At 39.3% G+C, this 12,107-nt stretch overlaps 1 protein-coding gene across 1 annotated transcript in view; it reads left to right on the top strand.

The window, feature by feature from the left end:
- ILRUN (inflammation and lipid regulator with UBA-like and NBR1-like domains) overlaps positions 1-12,107 on the top strand; it is a 139,060-nt gene that overhangs the window by 97,730 nt on the left and 29,223 nt on the right. Inside the window, exon 3 of the mRNA XM_007939357.2 lies at positions 2,140-2,337. Coding sequence (XP_007937548.2) covers positions 2,140-2,337 — 198 coding nt within the window. The remainder of the gene's footprint in view (positions 1-2,139; positions 2,338-12,107) is intronic.

Below are 12,107 nucleotides of genomic sequence, written 5' to 3'. Positions count from 1 at the left end.
TACTCACCAAAGTAGGAGGTGGAACAATGTTTTGTACAGTATGTTATGCCAGTTGAGCTTGATGTCCCCTGCGACTATGGTCCCAAGCCCGCAGGTTCAAGTACTCGGTCCCTCTGGGTAGCTGGCTGTGACCAAGCAGTGACCACAACCTTGCCCCTTGTCAGCTCTACTATACACCTGGGTGATGACTGGTTCTTCAATCCATAACAAATTAGTATTTTATAGAGTTGTTGGTGTATACTTCTTCCAATAGTGTATTCAAGAGGCTCTCCAAGTACCTCATCGAACTATAATAGATATCTAGAGTACTAAAAAGATCAGGACGCTAGCTGCATCATTTAAGGCTAATCATTTAATCTTTTACCAATTAATTCACTTTCCTTAGAATATGGCTGTACTTCTTCTTTTGCACTCAATCTTCTTAGGTCCTGTGATTGTTTGCCCAGTAAAGCCAAGTCTTTCCCACACTCAGACAGTCTTGGTTTTCCTTAACTTTGTTAAAAGTTCAAAAACAGATACATTCTTTGGTTTTCATATAAACATTGTCTTGTTACAGATACATGTGTGTGTGTTAAAGAATAATTATTAATTCAGCCTTGTATAATAGTTGTTTTATTCTCTTGAATCTTGGTCTTTAACAAGACCGACATTATCTAAGGTGCATAATGTCAGCTGCTGTTTCTCTTGACCTCTATAACACAAATACACTTTTGTCCAGAAATGAAAAACAATTTGCATGCATTGCCAGTGTATCATCCACCACTCTTCCACCAATTATGGTTACCTTTCATAGTGTTAACTTAGAGGACACTTAAGAGGGCGTCAGCTGCTACCCCTTAAGACCTAAAGACCACAGAGGCACTGTTCATTTTGTGACTGAGATCTCAGCAGTGGAGCTCTGGTTGCTTTTCTCTGGTTCCTTTTCAGTAGTGAGCCATCAGGTGTATCAAAACAAGCTTGGCACTACATGAGCAATGAACTAAGGCATTCCAGAGTACAGCTAGGAGGTAAATTACAATCATGCTGTGTCCTGAGCGTTCAGATGTATGCAGATTTTCACAATAATTTATTTTTACAATGAATGTATATATCCCAAAAGAGGGATATAGAAATTGCTGTCTATAATAAAAAGAGTATATCAGTTAGTATATATTTGAGAGACTTCACAAAGATCTTGTCTAGTCACTCTGTGGCTACCTGTACTGCTTGACTGGTTAGAACAAGTTAGTATATGGATTTCTTAACTTGAATTAGTTAATGAAAGTAGGTACACGGAAATGGGTACCAAATAAGATCTTTAGCATTTTCAAAGGCAGAGAGACATTCCTGTGAAAGCCATGTCTCTGTATTGCCATTCCTTTTCTATCCATAGCATCTCTGGCTGGTGCTGTCACCCCTAAAACCACGATTCATTGATATTGCTATTGGGAGTTCATACCACTGCCCTGTTTCCCCAACCACTATTTGAAAATTGAACTTTCACTAGACTCCTCCATTTTGTATTTGTGTAGAGTCTCTTGTGCCTGGATCATTTTATAGTTAAGGACCCCAGATGAAAAGTGAAACATCAGGCAAAAAGCAGTTTTAAAATGAGAATAATATCATAGAAGATAATGCTTGTGTGTTTTATTCTCTTGCCTCAATGGGAAAACTTGAGAACAGACATATTTTTTTCTCTGAATGTCAGCTTAAGAAGTGCAAGTGAAGATGGATATGTATTACCTCATAGTAGAAAAAGCAATCCCCAAAGATGTAGGACTGCAATTTCCATGGCTCTTAGCATACATCATTTTTAAGTACTATAGATTCAGTGTGATATTTGGCCTTTCCTAGGGTCACCGGAAGTATGCATCTTCTTGCAGAACTGCCATGGTTTTGCCTTTTATACATCCTTTTAGAGATAAATTATTGATCAGAGATTGTTGACTCAGATAGTAATTCCGTCTGATCAGTTGTGAGACTTTATAGCTCAAGGATGTGGTTGTTGTTGTTGTTGTTGTTGTTGTTATGTGCCGTCGAGTAGTTTTCTGTATATGTGTGAGAGAAAGAGATGCCTTCTTAACCGTTTTGTCATATACTTGGCCCAGCATAGGACCCCTGATTGCCTAATTTTTTTTTTTTTCTTTTGCTTGAACTCAGGGGCAGAGGCCTGGCCTCCAGGGGTATGTCTTAAATATGTCGGGGGAGACCAATTTGGACATGTGAACATGGTGATGGTGAGATCGCTAGAGCCCCAAGAGATTGCAGATGTCAGCGTCCAGATGTGCAGCCCCAGCAGAGCAGGAATGTATCAGGGACAGTGGCGGATGTGCACTGCTACAGGACTCTACTATGGAGGTGAGTATGTCTTTGTCCGTCCCACAGTGAAGGAATTAAGATCTCACATCTTATCCTCCATGTTGTTCACAGAACTTGTCAAACTGTGTATTAAGGGCTCTTTTAAACAGTCATTCCATGAAGGTTGTCTTAGTTACCTCGTGCTGCTATGAACACAAGTAGATGGCTTTAACAGACTGAATTCACTCACAGTTGAGGAGGCTACAAGTCCAAATTTGGGACACTGGATCTAGGGGAGGGCTATCTCTTTCTTTCAGCTGTAGGAAAAGGTTCTCTTCTTTCAACATCTGTGGGCCCGGTGTTCCTTGGAGATCTCCTCCACCTGTCTTGATCTTCCCCTGAGACTAGGAGGGTTCTTAGTGCAGGGACCCCAGATCCAAAGAATGAACTCCATTCCTGGCTCTTCTTTCTTGGTGGTACTGAGGTTCCTCAGTCTCTACTTGCTTGTTCAGTCTCTTTTATATCTCAAAAGAGATTAACTCAAGATATAACCTAATCCTGTAGATTGTATCCTGCCGCATTAACATCATAGAGGTTAGGATTTACAACACACAGGATAATTATGTCAGATCACAAAATGAGGGTAATTACATAATACTGAGAATCTTGGCTTAGCCAAGTTGACACATATTTTTTGGAGGTTTATTGATTGATACAATTCAATCCATAAGATAGGTAAATGATTTAATTTAATGACTGTCTAATTGGTTCGGTTAGGGCTTTCCCTTTTACCCTAGGAAATTAATGAAACTTTAGGGACGTGTATGAAGTATTATGGGAGGTCTGGTGATGTAGTGCCTAAGGCATTTGAGTGCTAACCAGAGGGCTGGTGGTTCAAACCCACCAGCCATTCCTTGGAAGGAAGGTTGGGCAGTCTACCTCCGTAGTGTTACTGCCTTCGAAACCCAAGGAGGGGTCGCTATGAGTCAGACCCAACTCGACAGCAGTGAGTTTGGTTTGGTTGGATGAGGTATTATATTTTGCATTCTAAACAATGAGTTAGTAGTCTGCAGTTTTTCTTGTATGATCTGGTAGGTACTGTAAGAATACTGCTGTAAGGCAGTCCCTGTTCTCAAAGTCTTTAGATACAAGCCAAATAAAAAAAATAATGTACAAAATGTGTGGGACCTGATGACCTGTCAAGCTACTAACATTGCTCATTCCTTCCCTTCATTGCCAGAGTTTTTGAGCAGAATGATATATACCCGCTGTCTCTTTCTCCCCGTTTTCGATTCACTTTTCATTGAGGGTCTTCCTCTTTTTTTGCTGACCCTCTACTTTATCAAGCATAATGGGACTGGTCCCTTATGATAACATGTCCAAAGTATGTAACACGAAGTCTTGTTGTCTTTGCTTCTAAGGAGCATTCTGGTTGTCCTTCTTCCCAGACAGATTTTTCATTCTTCTGTAGTCCATGGTATATTTAACATTCTTCGCCAACACTGTAATTCAAATGCATCAGTTCTTTTTCAGTCTTCTTTATTTATTGTCAAGCTTTCACATGCATATGAGACAATTGAAAACACAGTGGCCTAGGTCAGATGCACTTAGTCCTCAAAGAGACATCTTTGCTTTTTAACACTTTAAAGAGAGCTTTTGCAGCAGATTTGCCCAGTGTCATATGTTGTTTGATTTCTTGACTGCTGTTTACATGGGTGTTGATTGTGCATCTAAGTGAAATGAAATCCTTGACTACTGCAATATTTTCTCCGTTTATCATGTTTCTTATTGTCCCAGTTGTTAGGATTTTTGTTTTATGTTGAGACATAATCCATACTGAAGACTGTAGTCTTTGATCTTCCTCAGTAAGTGCTTCAAGTCCCTTTGCTTTCAGCAAGAAAGGTATGTCATCTGCATATTGCAAGTTGTTAATGAGTCTTCCTTCAGTCCTGATACCTCTTTCTTCCTCATATAGCCCAGCTTCTCTGAGTATTTACTTAGCATACAGATTAAGTATGGTGAAAGTATACAACCCTATTGCACACCTCTCCTGATTGACTGCCTCTTGGTCTGTGTACAAGTTCTGCATGAGCACTATTAATTGTCCTGGAATTCCCATTCTTTACAATATTATCTATAATTTGTTAAAATCCACATAGTTAAATGTCTTCGCATATTCATAAAGCACAGGTAAACGTCCTTCTAGTATTCTCTGCTTTCAGCCAGTTCCATCTGACATCAGCAATGATAACCCTCTTTACTCCTCCTAATCTGGCTTGAATTTCTGGTACTTCGCTGTTAATGCACTGCTGTAACTGTTTTTGAATTACCTTTAGCAAAATTTTACTTGCATATGATATATTGACATTGTTTGATAATTTCTACATTATATTGGTTCACCTTTATTTGAAGCGGCCACAAATAATGAATCTCTGCGAGTGTTGCATCCATTTGTTGAAACATTTCAGTCGGTATTCTGACAGTTCCTGGAGCCTTGTTTTTTGCCAGTTGTTTCAGTGCAGCTTAGACTTCTTCCTTCAATATCTTTCATTCTGCATCATATGCTGCCTCCTGAAATAGTTGAATATTAACAAATTCTTTTTGGTACAATGACATTGTATTCTTTCTATCATATTTTGATGCTTCTTGCATCGTTCATTATTTTGCCTATAGAATCCTTCAGTGTGGCAACTTGAGGCTTAATTTTTTTTTCCCCCAGTTCTTTGAGCTCAAGAAATGTCAACTGCGTTCTTCCCTTTTGATTTTCTAATTCCAGGTCTTATAATATTTTGCTTTGCCTTCTTGAGATGCCCTTTGAAATCTTCTGTTCAGATCTTTTATTTAATCATTTCTTCTATTCTCTTTTGCTACTCTACATTCAAGAGAAGTTTCATAGTCTCTTCTGACTTCCATTTTGCCCCTTCCTTCCTTCGTCCTTCCCTCTTTCCCTCCTTCCCTCAATAACCAGTTCCTATTAGTTCTACTATATTGCATGCCCTAGAGATCCAAAGAGGAATAAATAGTAAATAGTTCCTGCCCCCTCAGACAGCTCTTAACTGAACTCAGTGGAACCTTTGGAGTTACCTCAAGAGGACGTAAAATTAATGTTTTTATATATGCTTTTGTACTCAGTGAACAGTTTAAATATTTTTGCAATCTCAAAATATTTTAATGTTCAAAAAAGTGTCTCATACTGTTTATGTGACATCATTCTTTGTCTCAAAACTTTGTGCCTATTGTAATAAAGACAGATACTTTGGCAAGGGATTTAAAGTCCCCCATAATCTCACCTGATCTCATTTCATGCTCATCTCAGTCACCTTTTAATTTCTCCACAACCATTCCCTGAAGACACCATGTGCTTTCACTTTTCTCTATCACCACTCATGTTATTTCCACTACATGAACTAGCTTTTTCCTTCCCTTTCAACCCAGCAAACTTCTGTTCATCTTTAGGGCCCTGATCAAGTGTTCTTTCCTCCCCCTGTCCTTCCCCTCCTTGCCCTACTCTCCACACCATTCCAAGGAAATTGCTCTTTTGCTTTTATTGATTGCTTCATGTGCTTGTTGTTATACTTATTACATTATATTTTAGGTGTTTATTTAATACTTATTCCTTTCTCCTGCTATACTGTGAACTATTTGTTGAGTAGCGTATGAACATAAAATCACATACCAGAAGGCAGTGAGATTGTCTTCCCATCTGCTTCTGTTGTTGTCCTTTCTTCTTGCCCTTACCCCTGCCACATCTAGGTCTTATCCTGCCCTTCTGGACTTTGTTCTCAGGCCATCTCTGCTAAGAATTCTTCTACCTTCATGGTTGGAAAGTATCTCACCCCTTAACTCCTACTGCACTATTTCTTCACCTCTCTTTTGCCTCTTCTTGGCATTTTACCTTTTGTACCTAAGTAATTTGAAAACTTGTAAGTCCTCAAAAAGCTGAGCCCAGTGTAGAGGAGAGAGTTATCACTTAATTTTTAAAATGAATGTCATTGTTTTTAAGGGGAGACGAAGATAGTATATATGACTTACTTTTTTTTTTTTTAATTCCTTTAATGTAAAGATAATATTTCTTAGTGTTCTCTAGTGCTTGAGAACCCTAGTCTTGTATTTTGTGTTTTTTAGTCTTAAATTAAATTCTAATTCATAATGGCCCTATAGGACAAAGTAGAACTACCTCACAGGGTTTCTAAGGTTGTTAAATCTTTATGGAAGCAGACTGCCACATTTTTTCTCCTGTGGAGCAGCTGGACGGTTTGAGGCATTGACCTTTTGGTTGGCATCTGAGCGCTTTAAATACTGCATCACCAGAGCTCTTAAAATAATTATCACTCTGGTTGTTGTTGTTGTTATGTGCTGTCAAGTCGGCCCTGACTCATAGCGACCCCTCCTTGGGTTTCTGAGGCAGTATCACTATGGAAGTAGATTGCCCAACCTTCCTTCCGAGGAGTGGCTGGTGGGTTTGAACCGCCAGCCTTTTGGTTAGCAGTCAAGTGCCTTAGGCACTATGCTACCAGAGCTCCTATCACTATGGTAGAACACTAAAATTTATATTTGTAACAGTCCTTTCAAATTTAAGAAGTAGGTGGTGTATAAATCATAACTACACTGGCTTTGGTCAGATGGGACCATTCTTTGGAGGAGGATATCATGCTTGGTAAAAGGGCAGTGAAAAAGGAGAAAATCCTCAACAAGATGGATTGACACAGTGGCTGCAATGATGGGGTCAAGTATAGCAAGGATTGTGAGGATGGAGCACCATTGGGCAGTGTTTTGTTCTATTGTACATAGGGTCCCTGTGGGTCAGAAGTGACTCAGCGGCACCTAACAACAACACTAGTTTGGGGGGCAGTAAAGAATTTAAAGCCTTTTTTTTTGGATTTCTTATAGTCTATAAACTGTTTGTCAGGACTTTGTGGAATCTAATACCTGTAAGAGATATTAATTTATCTGATTCTGTGGATTTCCTTTTTCTTAAGCAGTGGAACCATTTTCTTTTTTTTTTTTCCCCCCAACCAGAATTAATTAATTAATTAATTAATTATGTATGTATGTATGTATGAATGAATGAATGATTTGGGTGAAGATTTACAGAGTAAATTGCACTTTTCATATAGCAGTTCACATATACTTTGTCTCATGTCATTGAGCAAAATTTACAATGCAGCAGCTCCCCTCCCACTTCCTCCCCATAGTTACCTCCTCCCAGTGTCCATCCCTTCATACTCTTCTGCACCCTGAGCTGTCTCCCTGTGCATAAGCAGCCCTTCCTTCTCTTCTCCCATGATTGTTCTCTCCAGAGCGTGTGTCTACTTGAGGTAAATGTTTAACTCACATGCCTGTATTTTGTTTGGCTGGAAACCACAGTTGTGGGTTCAATTCCAGACCTGAAGGGCAGCTAGGGGCCATAGTCTCAGTGGTTCCACCAGGCTCTATTGGACCAGCAAACCTGGTCCCCACCTTTTTTTTTTTTTTGGCCTCCAAATGATTTTGAGTTTTGTTCCACATTGTTCTCCCTCTTTATGCAGGATCTCCTACATCCCTTCCAAGTGGATGGCAGTGGTAGCTGGGCACCATCTAGTTCTTCTGGTCTCATAGTTGTATAGGTTGCAGATCGGATGGTGTACCAGTCGCTAGGACTGATTGTTTCCATTAATTTTGGTTTTCTTCTTTCTTCTTGACAAGGAGAGACCCGTTGTTGCATCTAGATGGCAACTTCCTAGCTTTTAAGGTCCCAGTCGCTACTCGCCAAAGCAGTAGGTGGAACAATGTTTTGTATAGTATGTTATGCCAATTGAGCTTGATGTCCCCTGCGACTATGGAACCATTTTCTTGATGAAAGCATATATGGATGTTCCCTCCCAAAAAAAGGAAAGGAAAAATGTGAAACTAGTTTTGTTGAATTGTAGGCCTATTTGGTCTGTGCTTTCTTCTTCTCTGTCTGAGAGGACCTCCAGAGCTCTGTGGAGTATAGTTTGCAGACTCTTCTTCTACCACATTTCATCAAACCCAAACTACTAATTTATTGTAGAGCACATTCTGATATCAGAGATGTTAAAAATGACTGACAGAAAGTGAATATATTATGTATCAAATTACAACTGTGAATGAATTTTTTAAAAACATATTTTTTAAAAAATCATCAACCTTGATTGGCTCTTGCTGGGTCTTTCTTCTCTCAGTTTGCTAGTTCATTGAGTGTGTTGTTGTTAGGTGCTTTCGAGTCAGCTCTGACTCATAGTGACACTACATAGAACAGAACGAAACACTGCCTCATCCTGTGCCATCCTTACGGTCTTTGCTGTGCTTGAACTCATCACTGCATCCACTGTGCCAGTGCATCTCATTGAGCATCTTCCTCTTTTTTGCTGACCGTCTACTTTACAAAGCATGATATCCTTATTTTTATAATAACGCTCATGCTTTTTATGCTCTTTTCTCTTCCTCAAAAGGACTTTTTGTTGTATATTCAATCATTTACACATTGGGGATTTTTTTTCCCCTCCTGTTTTTGCTTGTTTGTGTTCTCTCAGGGTTTCCCAACAGGAGTGCCATTAGCATTGTTGTATGGATATTTTTTTTCATTGTGTGACACATACTCAAGGCCCCTGACCTCATCCCACTACATACCTGTAGCTTCACCTATTCATCAACAACCCTCTCCCCCACCACACAAATTTCCAACTTCTTTGGTTGAGAACCACTAAATACCTGATTTATTGGCAATATCAAGTCCAAACTTTTTGTTTTACCTTCTTTTTACTGAATTTGATTCCCCTCCCCATTCCATCCTCCCAAAGAAATTTGTTTCTTAGGTAAAAGCTAATGTTTATCTTAGTACCTACTGTATGCTAGGAATTGTCTTGGGCTTTTTGCATATAAATTACCTCATGAGAGAAATATTAGATACATTTTATGGATGAAGAACCTGAATGAAGGCCAGAGAGAATTAGTGATTGGCTTGTGGTCTAGAAAAGTTATGAATTACCTATAAATTATATAGTTTATAGTTATAAATTTACAAAAGTAAATATATGATCTTTGTCATTATTTAGCTCTCACTACTATGTCATGTTCACACAGGAAACTTTGGCTCTAGGTTGTTGATACTTGTTAGGGTTTAGTGAGGGTGGGATATAGGGTCCCCAAGTCATCTCTTCACTTCTAGAACTTTGTAGATGATGATGGGGCTGGGTTTGACGGAGTGACTCTTAGGTCATAGCTAAGTGTTCCCCAAGGAGGTCCTGCCTGCTAGGAGGTACACCATTCCCCTAGGACACCTGACTCTGAGCAAGGAGTAAGCAGTATGAATGGTTATCCCAGTTTTAGCCTGGATAGCAACAGTAACGATGAGGCGTTGGTGGTTCAATGGTAGAATTCTTGCCTTCCATGTGGGAGACTTGGGTTCGGTTCCTGGCCTGTGCATCTCATGTGCAGCCATCATCTGTCAGTGAAGGCTAGCATGTGGCAGTGTTGCTGAATGAATTTCAACAGAGCTTATAGATGAAGGAAGAAAAGCCTGGCACTCTACTTCTAAAAATCAGCCAGTGGAAACCTTATGGATCACAGTAGTCCAGTCCATAACCAATCATTGAAGGATAGTGCAGGATCAAGCAGTGTTTCCTTCTATTGTGCATGGTGGTGTCATGGGTTGGGGTCGACTCATTGGCAGCTAACAACAACAATCAACAATGGTATGTTTCTCCTCCTCCTAACAGGGTGCCCTATTCCATAATTCCACAGGAGAGATTGACCCAGCACTGTGATAAATCTACTGCCAGTGAATTGATTCCAACTCATAGTGACCCTGTAGGACAGAGTAGAACTGTCCCATAGGGTTTCCAAGGCTGTAAATCTTTACAAAAGCAGACTGCCTCATCTTACTCCTGTGGAGCAGCTGGTGGGTTTTAACTGTCAACCTTCTGATTAGCAGCTGACTGCTTTAACCACTGTGCCACCAGAGCTCCTTTGTACTATGATTCCCTCTAAATCAGAGAGGGTCTGATAGGAAGTAAGCCAAAGTTGTGATCACTCCAGATAACTCATGCTGATGGGGATTTGTCCCATTTGATGTAGTTCTTGTTAAATATCTTACATGACTACCAAGGGACATATTACATGTAGATTAAATATTAATACATTATTCATTTAGTGTCTTAGAAGTTAAGAATGAACCTTCCCTTAATAAGTTCCCAAACCAAAATATTGTTCTGTGTAACCTACATGTTAGGAAACTTACTGGATGTGCACTATGTAAACCACACAGATGGTTTGTTTCCTAAAGCTTTGTAAATTCCTCTTCCAACTTCTCCATTTTAGAGCATGTCCTCCCTAGCTAGGTAATGTGAGACTTTCCCTCCTTAGTCCTTTCTAGTATTTTAACTGACTATGTTATAAAAGAAACTCTGGTTTCATACAGACTTCCTCTTAACTCTAGTAAGGCATTGACCCAGATGTTCAGCCTGGCATTTCTCCCAATTCTTTCTCATTTGCCTGTTGACCCCACCATCAGAACTTGTCTTTTTTATGTTGGACTCAGAAAGGCTGCCTCATTTTCTTTTCTTTCTCAATTCTGATCATGTAGAATTCTCCAATAACAGAAACATGATTAACCCTTGAAAACAACAGATTTCTTTTTTGATAAGAGAAGTGCTAGACTAAGTTGATTGTGTCTTGAAGGGGAAATGTTGTTATGGAGGGACATTTCAAAATGTAAGTAAAATCTGAAATCCTTGAATATTTTTATGTTCATAAGATGATGGGGTATTCTGGTTTCAGAGAATAAAGCCTACTGGAGGTTGCATTGCCACCCGGTGGTGGTGATTATTGATGGTAATATCCAAATAGTTCCCACGTGAGTCAAAAGCAACCTGAAGTGGCTGTACTCTTCAGATTAACCTCTAAAATGCATGTATGTTGGTCCTGAACCTTGGAACATGGAAAAATAAATCAGATGAAGCAGATCCTTCTGTAAACATAGTAATCAGCAAGGTATTTGTATGTCTAGGCATGAAGCATCACATGTTTTAATTACTTCGTCATTTAGCTGTGGGTAGTGGTAATGTGTGCTGTTAGTGCTAACACTATTTGCTATATAGTTTTATCACTCCTTAACAACCTTCTTCCCCCCAAAAGACATAAGATTAAGGTTTGGCAGAAGGGCAAAAATATAATGTGAAAACCAAAACCCACTGCCATTGAGTCAATTCCAACTCATAACGATCCTATTACGGAGTAGAACTTGCCCCATAGGGTTTCTAAGACTGAAGATCTTTACAAAAGTATACTATCTCATCTTTCTCCAAAAGAACAGGTGGTAGGTTTGAACTGAAAACCTTTTGGTTAGCAGCTGAATGCTTTAATCACTGTACCGCCAGAGCTCTTTATAATTTGAAAGCAGTACCTTTTGTCTTAGGGTAGCCAGAGCCCTTCTGTTAACGGAAGTATTTTTGGTCTGGAGTGTTAGGTTCCAAGGATTCTGGATTAAAGGAATTAATAATACTTTTAAAAAACAAAAGCCCTGGTGGCACAGTGCTGAAAGCACTTGGCTGCTAACCCGAAAGATCAGCAGTTTGAACCCACCAGCTGCTGCATGGGAGAAAGATGTGACAGTCTGCTTCTGTAAAGATTATAACCTTGGAAACTCTTTGCGGCAGCTCTACTCTGTCTTGTAGAGTCTTGGTAACTTGGAATCAACTCTATAGCAACAGGTTTGTTTGTTTTTTTTAAATCAAGTATAATTCTGTATTAAAATATTAGGGAGCTTATTGCTAAAAACAAATAGTTATAAAACTATTGACCATTTTAAAGATTAAATACTTTGACATAAT

The sequence above is a fragment of the Orycteropus afer genome, unplaced genomic scaffold (assembly GCF_000298275.1).
Source record: "Orycteropus afer afer isolate SDZICR_OR568_19922 unplaced genomic scaffold, OryAfe1.0 scaffold00059, whole genome shotgun sequence".
NCBI lineage: Eukaryota > Metazoa > Chordata > Mammalia > Tubulidentata > Orycteropodidae > Orycteropus > Orycteropus afer.
Note: the sequence above shows the minus strand (reverse complement) of the source record. Positions and strands in the feature narration are given on the sequence as shown.